Consider the following 11283-nt stretch of genomic DNA (forward strand, 5'->3'; position numbering starts at 1 on the left):
CTAAATGTAATCAGGGCATAGCCATCGTCAGTAGGACTGTTCAGGCGTAGAGGAGCGAGAAAGGCTAATGCATAGCTCTAAGAGCCAGTGATGTCTATTGTGAGCATATCTTGACAGAATCTCACAAAATGAGAAACATTTGGGAGGAAAGGTGATTATTGAGAGTACCATAATTTTGAGTAGAGATCTCGGTGCTCCAATGAATGTTACTTATGGAGGTTTGGAAAGGGAAGAGAATCTCTCGATATTTTTTTTCCCTTCATTCTGGAATATTATTACCATATTTGGTTATATCACAAACCGAGAGCTTCGATTCCCATTCCGTAGTAAACCTTCCTAACTCGTGAATATTCCCCCCCTTATCAACCCTCCCCCATTGCCCTCTCCACTTCCCCTCCCCCTCCCCCTAATCCCTTCAAATTGCCAAGACTTCTTGTTACAAGACCTGGAGACTCGGCAGGTGGTTTCTTGCAGACTTGATTCCTTCTTTGTCACACTTCACAAATGCAAAAAAAAATAGATAAATTATAAGACATTTCAGCTGTTCCTTTCCTCCTTTTTATATTTATTTCATTATTATTATTATTTTTGTTTCTGTGATTCGGTGTTTGGAAGAAGGCAACGAGCACCTGTGATTCTGGGTTCCGGAGAGTTTCCGAGTGAAAATGTGACACACCCCTTGTTTGTTACCGGAAGCATTGCTAAAAGAAAAAACTTACCCTCCCCCCACCCTCCATGTTCAATTTCTTGGCTACTTTACATTCTACCTCCTCCATGCTTCTGGGGTTCTTTAGTCATTGTCTCTTAATCCAGGTGTCTTGGGAACACTTCTTCTTTTTTGAAGACTCTTCTGTTGTCTTAGACTCCTTGAAGAAGCCACCAAACCAAGCGACATCAGTGACTGGAAAGGGTTTTCCGTTTCAAAATGGGGTAGTTGAAAAAAAAAGAGAGAGAAAAAAAGGGGGAGGAATTTCGGCATTATGCGATAAAAACGTTCGCTCCTCGCGGATACATATGTCTTCAGATCGCCTCAATTAGCGCATGGACGAGTTGTCATCTCACGCACGCGTCACTAAGGTTTCCTTTTCTATTCACTAATAACTAAAAAGGTGCCCGTTTCGTAGGCGCTAACAAAGGTCCCGCTAGATTATCTAAAAGACCTGAAATCCTCGTCCACGAGTTCCTGCGATTTAAACCACAAAGGTTCCTCCCTCCTGCGTCTCCGAAGTCGACTTCGTGGCTACAGCGCTGTTCTCTCGTCGTAGACGATCACGGCTTCGTTGTCCATCAGGTTGTCGGTGTCAGAGTGGTTGGCAGCGCAGGAGGAACCCTCCACGGCGCAGCCCACGTTGTTGGCCACCATGGCTGACGTGGAGGCGGTGGAGGTGGAGGCGGACGAAAGGAGGCGACCTCGAGACTTGCTGAGGGCGATGACGGCCGCGGCGTCGCTTCGCATCCGGTTTTTGTTCCTCTTACTCCAGTTCGGGTACTGAGAGGAGAGGAGAGAGAGGGATTAGAACAGGCCGTTCAATATGAATAACGAGGGGGCTCTAGTCTGTAATATACAGCCCCCCCCCCGCCCCACACACACGGCCAAGACTGGAACATGTATAAGTAGTATGGTCCCCACACAGTGAAGGATATAAGTAGGATTGAGAGAATACAAAGGGCAGCAACCAAACTGGTCCCCAGCCTGGCAGATAAACCATATGAGGAGAGACTAAAAGTACTGGGTCTACCAACTTTGAAAGATCGAAGAGAAAGAGGTGACATGATTACAGTGTTCAGGTCACTAAAAGGGATAGATTGCACTGAGAAAAGAACAATGAAGGAGACTGCAAGAGACCATAAGGCCTACACTAGGCAGCTCCGTATCCATCACCACCTGTCGTCCCCATCCATAAAGTTGTCTAATCGTTTCTTAAAAGAACTGATAGTTTCAGCGCTTGCTACATGGTTACTAAGTTTATTCCATTCGTCGACCGCCCTATTAGTAAACCAATTCTTGCCTATTTCCATTTTAAATCCAAATTTGTCCAGTTTATAACCATTATTGCGAGTCCTGCCCTGTTTTAATATGATGATCCACTTGAACACCTCGATTAGATCTCCTGATTAAAGATGGGAGGGCTTTAAAAGGTTATGGAAGTAAATTAAGAAAGACCACATGTTGAAAGGATGTGAAGAAATAGTTTTCCATATAGATGTATAAATATGTGGGGTAGCTTAGGTGATATAGCCCAAGCTCAAACAATACACGAGTTCAAATCTAAACATGATAACTAGAAATAAAACAATAGGAATTAAGTTAGAACCATACATGAATTTGAGGGTATGTTAGAACTTAGAAAATTAGAGAATAGGAGACAGGACCCAACGAGGTTTGTTCCTTTCCTGTATACTACAGTTAGGTAAATACACATACGCACGCACGCACATTCACACATGCAAACTAATGGAATAATATGGTGTGGTGACGTCTCAACCACCGACGCTGGCCGTGCCTGAGACGTCTGCTTCCTTGGCCGGCCCAACCCAGACTAATGACATCACCAAGGCGAGCGGAGGCGTATGCACTCGCCAAGGCTCACAGCTTGCTCACGCAGCCCACAGCCAAAGGGAAGGCGGCCAATCAGAAGGCTAGACAATCCGACGGGACCCTTCTGTGAGCCCGCCGCGGGGTTTAAAAGGACGGCCTCTTGCCAACCAAGTCATATATTGAAGGGAAGAGAGAGGCAGTTCTTACACATTCTCTATTGTCTCCATCGATTTCAGGCTATGGCTTCGGACGCCCTTAAGAAGAGAAGCATCTTTGACGACACTGATGAAGAAGACTAGGAGGAGCTACTAGGTGTGAATCCAGAAGGAAAGCGTATACGACAAGAAACCTCCCCAGAAACACCTTCAGTCGACTCAGGATGGACAAGAGTTGGCAAAGTGAAGAAATCCAAAGCAGGGACCCCCTCGAATGCGGTGCCGACCAACACAATGGAGGCATCGACATCAGCGACGAGCGGACCCGGAACAAACACAGCCCCCCAAGGTCAGACCCAAATTCAAAATGATACCATAGAAGGAAACCCCGTATCAAATTTTCAGAGCATTGGAGAAGAGACACCCAAACCTGGCCATGAAAGCCTGGCCAAACTTGGAAGGACAATGGACAATCATGCCTCTGGACGACGTAGTACCGAACACACTTCGGCGGTCTCCTGCCCCTCAGGAGCTAGACTCTGCCCAGAAACCAATCAAGGGGATTATAAGGGGATATCCCCTCGAACTCTGCCTGGAACCGGTAATGGAACTACCGAACGTCAAGACGGCAGAGAGGACCTTAGGCAGACATTGGAGGCCAACCACCTCCATACTTATTACCTTTCTAGGACCCCTTCCGAACAGAGTGACACTGGGAACATGGGGAACCTACTCCGTCAGGACATGGTACCCAGAGCCCCTACGCTATTATGTGTGTCAGAGGTTTGTTCATCATGAAGCACGCTGCAGATTCAAGCAGACCTGCGCCGTTTGTAGAAAGCATCACGGAAAGAAACGATGTATTTCCAAGATGAAGCAAAACCAATCGGTAAAACCCTGTCGCCCAAATTACAAACAAACTCACCACGCCTGGAACCCAAGATGCCCGCAAGGCTAGAGAGGACACATACTCGGGCGCACGCAAAGCAGCCGGAAAGGACGCCAACCACGCAAACACTACCCCCACCACCGCCAGCCTTAAGAAGAAACAGAAGATAGGAAACCACCAACAAAGAACAAACCAACTTCCAGACTTAATCTACACGGACTCCAAACAGGGACCCACAACCTCTATCGCAGCAGACCAGGGAACCACAACCTCCATCACAGCAGACCAGGGAACCACAACCTCCATCACAGTAGACCAGGGAACCACAACCTACATCACAGCAGACCAGGAAACCACAACCTTCATAACAACAGACCAGAGAACCACAGCACCGACCACCCATGAAAGCATCGAAGAAGGAAGAACGTGCCACCCAGAAGGATACACGATAATCTCACTTTCCTTCCTGCGAAACTTCGAAGTTTCGCACATTACGCCACACGAAGATCAGCTGCTCCGTAGACCACCAAAGGGCTGGAACTTTGCTTTTGCAAACTGGGGCAAGTTTGCACAAAGTCTGATAGAGTGGTTTGAAGACTACACTCTCCCACATCGACGACCAAGAAATGGACCTGGTGACTGTCTTTTACGCCGCGGGGGATGCTGCAATGCCACGGAAGAAGTCCAGCAAGGAGTGCAAAGATGCTCGGTACTACTGTCCCAGAGTCAAGACCCTAAAACACAGAGTCAACCGCCTCAGGAAAATTTACAAGAGGAGACACAACGCAGACAACAGGAGACAACTCCAAGAAGCTATACGACACATGCATGAGGAATCACAAGAAGTAAGACAGAGAAAATGGCTAGAATAGTGCTCCCAACTCAACAGTCACTCAACCAGCAGGGAGCTCTGGAGATGGCTACACAGAGTCACGAGAAATAACAGGACCAGTAAGATCACTCACCCGTATCCGGAAGAAGAAGCGGGTTGCCTGGCTATAGGTTTTACCCAGTGGACATTTTCAACGCAGCTTCTGTGCGCAACCAGGATGAAGCAAGAAGAACTACAGTAGAACAACAGCGACAAGAACAAATCTCTACAGCAATAATCGCACCTGCGGACACGGAGGCCCCCTTCACCTCACAAGAGCTCCGAGCGGCAAGACACGGGGGGAAGAACACTTCACCCGGGGTAGACGAGATAAGTTACTCTATGATCAAGAATGCTGGCGACGCCGGATGGAAGGCCATTCTTCTCTTGGCAAACCGCACCCTAGTGAAATAAGCAAGGCCCAGGAACTGGAGCTCCCAAGACATAGTTCCTATTCCCAAGCAGAAGGAGGCCAACAGCTACAGACCCATCTCCCTGCTTAGCTGTATAGAAAAGACAGTTGAGAAAATGGTGCTCAACAGGCTGAAATGGAAGATAGGGCCACTCTACCCACAGTTGTATGCCTATCGAGTTAGGGTGGGAACCACGGAGTGTATAATGGACTTCCTCAGTATCATCAACGGAAAAAAGACAATCGTCGTCTTCCTGGACTTAGAGAAAGACTTCGAATTAATCAACCCCTCAGCGATGCTGACTTCGTCGAGAAGGGAATCATAGGCAACCTTCTGGCATGGGTGCAGGCATACTTCTAAAACAGACGGGCTTGGGTCACATTCCAGGGCTCCGTGTCTAGCTACAAAGACCTGGAATACAGCACCCCTCAAGGAGGCATCTTGAGTCCCTGTTTAACGTTCACATGGAAAAAATAGCCTCCTTCCCACGACCACGAAACGTTGAGATATTCATATACGCCGACGACATAGCCATCGTTAGCAAGGGACCCAACTGCCACATCAATGCCCAAAAGGCCCTGAACACTATACAAGAGAGCTGCACACACCAAGGCTTCTAGATAAACTTAACGAAGACAAAAGCCATGGCTATTAAAATTGCAAACCCAGGACCAATCTCCACACACCGGCAAGATCTCGAATGGGTGGACGACTTCACCTATCTTGGAGTCACCGTGCAGAAAACCTTGTCACCCTCGCTTCAAATCCAGAGGCTGAAGGAAATTGTAAAAACGAAGATAGCCCCGTTGAGATACATGCGATCGCTTGATGGGGGTGCCAGCCGCCTGGTACTGGAACACTACTACAAGTATTGCATCCGATCCATAACTGAATACAGAGCACCTATCCTCTCGAACTTAACACCACCACAAGAAGAATCACTCGAAGTAGCACAGAACAACGCCCTTGCCCTCATCCTAGGTGCTTCCATGTGGACCAGAAGAAGCAACCTGCAGATGGAATCAGGCATACCACCACTGATGGCCAGGATTCAGACCCAGAACTGCACCGCGGCAGCCAAAGCCCTGCTGAACGACAGGGATTCCCATCTCAAGATCAAACTCAAGGCTCACCTGGATGCGCACCCAGATCTACCCCGGCCAAAATACGTATATTGGACACCTGGGAGACCAAATCCGTGGGACAGACATGGAAGGGCACCTACGGGTTCTGAAGCCGGACAGGGCATGGCTGACTTACCGACCTATAGCCCCGTGGACATCCCCATCAACCACCTTCAACCACACACAACTTCCACACACAAAGAACAACTGCTCAGCAGGGGAACTGAGAGATGCCGCACGGACAGCGATCGAGGCAGCAGAGGCCCAGGGTGGATTTGCCTGCTACACTGGCGGCTCAGTGGACCCGGAGAACGGGATAACACGAGCAGGGGTATACTCCGCGAGATACACAGCTGCCTGGCGCACATCAAACCACTGCTCGATCCTACAGACTGAGCTAGTAGCAATACAAAAATCACTGGAGTACTCAAACCAACTACAAGGACCGGTGGTCGTACACATAGACTCTCTTGCGGCGACTCAAGTACTCCAGAAGGACATACCAACGTAAACATCATCACAGCAATACTCTACCTCCTGCAGCTACACCACAGACAACATCGCTCAGTCATCATCAACTGAATATCCAGTCACATAGGAGCCCACGGCAACGAACTAGCAGATGAGCTGGCCAAGACAGCACGATACCATCCTCACGTAGACATCAAAGTCCAACCATCAATCACCTTAATCAAAAGCTGGGCCAGGGACCACCCCCAACGAGCGAAGGTAGCCAACCACAGAAGATCGATAAGCTCAGCATTATTCACCGAGAGTCTCTCGGCAGCTGTCATTCTTGTCCCAATTTGACACTCACATTAAATACATCAAGGAAGAAGATAACCATGTTGCTGATGCTTTGTCCAGGATTACCTGTAGCGTCATCCCTGAACACCGACACATCAACTATGCACTCACCGCAGCCTCCTAGACTAACGACGGAGAACTCCATCACCGCCTGAATAACACATCCTCCCTGAAGCCAAGACTTCTTCCCAACACTCCCGCACCAGTGTGGTGTGACATCTCAACAGGCAAACCCCGACCATTCATCCCAGTCTGTCATCGCAAGGATGTGTTCTCGGCGTTCCACGACCACAGTAATCCTGGAAGCTCGGGCAACACAACATCTAACGAATTGCGCTGTCTGCCCTGGAATCAACAAAGACGCCAGGGAATGAACCCGTACCTGCCTTGCCTAACAGTCATCAAAGGTGACGTGCCACGTCCATGCTCCACTGCATCGCTTCCCCTCACCCACAAAATGCTTCCAATCGGCCAACGTGGACATTGTGGGCCCCCTACCTCCCTCTCGTGGCATGTATTACCTGCTCACCTGCATCGATAGGTACACCAGGTGGCCAAAAGCGATCTCTCTATCTGATATCTCTGCTGAGACAACCGCCCGTGCCTTCCTCTAAGGTTGGGTATACAGATTCGGCGCCCTTCACGCCATCACCGACAGGGGCGCCCAGTTTGAATCTGATCTCTGGTCCAGACTCCTCAAGTTCCATGGTACCAACTGCAACCGGACCACTGCGTACCACCCACAAGCCAATGGGCTCGTGGGGAGGTTCCACCGCCAGCTGAGTCACTAAAAGCACAGCAACCCTCATATGGTTGGGCCGATGCCCTTCCTCTTGTGCTCCTCTCCATCCGCGACACTTCTAAGGTCAACAGCGACGTATCTCCATCCCAGTTAGTGTATGGAGAGGACCTTCACATTCCCGGGGAGATATCCACCCCTGCTGTCGGCGACCACGACCGTCACGCCCTCCTTCAACTGCTCAGGGAGACCTTTGCCAACACCCGTCCCCCGCCACCACAGATGACGCACAAAAACCCAGTACATGTTCCCCTGACCCTTGATTCAGCGGATCATGTCTTCATCAGGCGAGACTCCAGACGATCCCCTCTCCAACGACCGTATGATAGACCCTACAAAGTTATGAATAGGTCGGCGAAGCACTTCCTCATTGACCGAAGTCCTAAGCTAGACCGCAATTCCATCGACAGGCTCAAACCAGCTCACCTCTCTCCATTTTTCCATTACAACCCTTCTTTCCACCTCCATTCTCTCTTACAACACATTCCTACCACTAGTTCACATAAAGCCAGCCCATCTCTTCATCCCACCAAAATTGTTCCCCCAACCCTCAACACATTACCTTCCCACCGAACTTACTTTCGCTTTCACCTTTACCCCACTCATCTACCCGTCTATCTCCACAGCTCCATGCCCAGCCAGGACCCTCTCGTCAAAACCACGACCACGCTTACATCCGGCTACCGCCTTCTTCTCCACCATCCAACCCATCCTCTCCAGAGATCTCGCTCGACGGAACAATCATCTGCTCCGGCCGTCTAGTCAGAAGGCATGCCCGCTACTCCAACTCCGCTCGTACGACTTCTTACCCTCCGCGCTGCTCGCCTCCAAAGAGGGGGGAGTGGTGTAGTGACGTTGTCACAACCACCGACGCCGGCCACGCCTGAGACGCCTGCTTCCTTGGCCGGCCCAACCCAGACTGATGACGCCACCAACGCGAGCGTAGGCATATGCACTCGCCAAGGCTCACAGCTTGCTCACGCAGCCCACAGCCAAAGGGAAGGCTGCCAATCGGAAGGCTAGACAATCCGACGGGGCCCTTCTGTGAGCCCGCCGCGGGGTTTAAAAGGACAGTCTCTTGCCAAACGAGTCCAAAACAGCTTCACCAACCGTCGCAGCAACAACTCGCCTTCAATTCCAAGACCTCTCTCTAGCATCGATGGAGGAACCTCCAGCTCCATATTTCAGGCTCGCCATATACTCACCTTATCTGGCAATTGAGATACTCGTGCACACATATTTGACCGATACCCATAGACGGCACATCACACATACACATATCCCTTTCATAATTCTGTAAAGAGGTGATTTGCTAACCATATACGGAATTATGAAAGGGATGGAAATTCTTGATAGGGATGACCTACTAAAATGGCACAGAAGAAATACAAGAGGACACGAGAAGAAACTCAAGAAGGACAGTTACAGAAGAGATCTGAAAAAGAATAGCTTCCCACACAGAGTGATAGATATCTGGAACAAACTAAATGAGACAACAGTGAGTGCTAAAACTATACACGATTTTAAGAAAAAACTGGATGCGGAAAGATACAAAAGCGGGTCACTACGAGGATAGCTCTCTTCCCACAAAATACAACTAGGTAAATACACACGACGGTCCTCGACGCGACGTTCCACGAATTGCCTTTAATAGGCAAAGCCATAGTGATACATGTACCATTTGAGTGAGCATGGGGAACAACGCTATTTCAGGGTCATAATAGGCGCAGAACATTGCTGGTTCCAACTTTAGGATAGAAAGAGGATAGTGATTTGCGTCAAGACACGACGACGGTGACACGAACCGACGCGCTAGATTTGCCTATCAGGCAAAGCCAGAATAAAATAATTGAAAATTGAATAGATTAGAGGAAAAAAAAAACTATTCAGGGTCACAGTAGAGCCAAAACGTCGCTGATTTAAACCTTCGAAGAGAGAAAGGGAAGGAAAATCGTGGCCTTCGTCTCCGAAGTCGCTCATGATATAAAACACAAAAAGGTCAAATTTAATTTCTAGTTTGTTTGCATCACAAACGGTTGTCTTTCATTGTTATATCTACACTAATAGTGAATGATTTCGAGAGCTTCACACACAAAAAGGTAAGTCCATTACAAAAACTAATCAATATAGTACATACATGCATACATATACCAAAGGCTTTTCCCCCTTACAAGGGAGGTAGCCTTCCCCCCCCCCCAAAAAAGAAAAAAAAAATCCCACCTATTCCACCCCCAACATACTCCAATCCCCATCTACCCTCCCTTTTATCTTGGTACCCACCTCCTGGTTGACGGGTCATCCCTACTACATCTTACCCACCTGCGTTAGGAGAGACTCACCCCTTTCTCGTAGACAGTGGAGAGGTCGTCGGCGGCGGCCAGGGGTCGCGTCTTGTTCCTCACCCAGGCGGGCAGACTCCTCGTCCGGTAGGACTCGTCCAAGGGCAGCTCTTCGTAATCGCACTCGAGCACTGCAGGAGGAGATGGTGGTGAGGGTTCAGGGCATACATAGAACTCTTAATCGAAGAGAGAAATATATATATATATAGTATATTTAGGGCGCAGATTCTCACTAATACACACTGAGTTAAACACGACAGCATTTTGGCACTGGTTAATCTTCTTACTGAGGTTTTCAATTTTCATCACAGTAGGTCTCATTTCAGGAGGGTGGGCAAATACAACCCTTCCATATTTAATTGACGTTTCGACTTCAGGGAGTCATCTTCAGAATAGTTACAAGAGATAAGTCACAATTTCAAAGCTACATGATTCACAATTGACAATAATGTACAGACAACATGGGTTTAAATATGGGCCGCTTGGGAACGCTGCATGGTTCGTGACCCGCTGCGTAGCCTAGCACTTCGTCTTGGAGGGAGAGGGGGGGGGAGTCAGGTAAGATAGGTCTCGCTGGGGCACCACGCTGATCATGTGGGGGTTGGTGAGGTGGAGATTGTCAATTGTGAATCATGTAGCTTTGAAATTGTGACTTATCTCTTGTAACTATTCTGAAGATGACTCCCTGAAGTCGAAACGTCAATTAAATATGGAAGGCTTGTATTTGCCCACCCTCCTGAAATGAGACCTACTGTGAGGAAAATTGAAAATCTCAGTAAGAAGATTAACCAATGCCAAAATGCTGTCGTGTTTAACTCGGTGTATATATATATATATATATATATATATATATATGGTAGCACAAAAATGATCAAATCATTGGGCATTTAGGTGAAGTATCAAATTCTCACTTGCTGAGAGCAAACGACTACTGCAAGTGAGAGGCCCTATTCATATAAAGAAGTGCTGTAGCTTTTATGTGTGTGTGTGTGATTCACTTTGGTGTGATTCACCTTGGTCTTTGGATCACGTGTTGGACTCGTGATCGACAGCTATTTCCCTCCCGGAAGAGAGCTCAGAGCTCGTATGACCGATCTATGGGTAATGCTATGAGCTTACACGCACACACACCCCCAACTCCCCGCCCACGAGAGTTGGAGTAACGACTCGAAGCGCAGCGATACTGAAATGATTTCAGCCCTGGGCAGGATTCGAACCAGGTACCACCGAACTACCGTACTGGCAGTCTAGTACTCTACCAACCACGCCACCGAGTCGTGTGTGTGAAAATGTGTGAACAACTAAATGTCTACACATACTCTCTCTTTGAGTTCATGAATACGTCAT

The 11283-nt window shown here is 48.5% G+C and overlaps 1 protein-coding gene across 3 annotated transcripts in view; it reads right to left on the minus strand.

The window, feature by feature from the left end:
• Positions 1 to 391: 391 nt before the first annotated feature.
• LOC143022413 (uncharacterized) overlaps positions 392 to 11283 on the minus strand; it is a 670196-nt gene continuing 659304 nt past the window's right edge. For 2 of the 3 annotated variants that reach the window (XM_076180586.1, XM_076180585.1), the window contains exons 9-10: positions 9937 to 10067; positions 392 to 1489 (exon numbers count right to left, since the gene is read on the minus strand). In XM_076180586.1, coding sequence (XP_076036701.1) covers positions 1241 to 1489; positions 9937 to 10067 — 380 coding nt within the window. In that variant the 3' untranslated portion in view covers positions 392 to 1240. The remainder of the gene's footprint in view (positions 1490 to 9936; positions 10068 to 11283) is intronic. The other variant, XM_076180587.1, reaches the window with a different exon arrangement.

Source organism: Oratosquilla oratoria, chromosome 44, assembly GCF_046742065.1.
Source record: "Oratosquilla oratoria isolate Oo_2021 chromosome 44, ASM4674206v1, whole genome shotgun sequence".
NCBI classification, from domain to species: Eukaryota; Metazoa; Arthropoda; class Malacostraca; order Stomatopoda; family Squillidae; genus Oratosquilla; species Oratosquilla oratoria.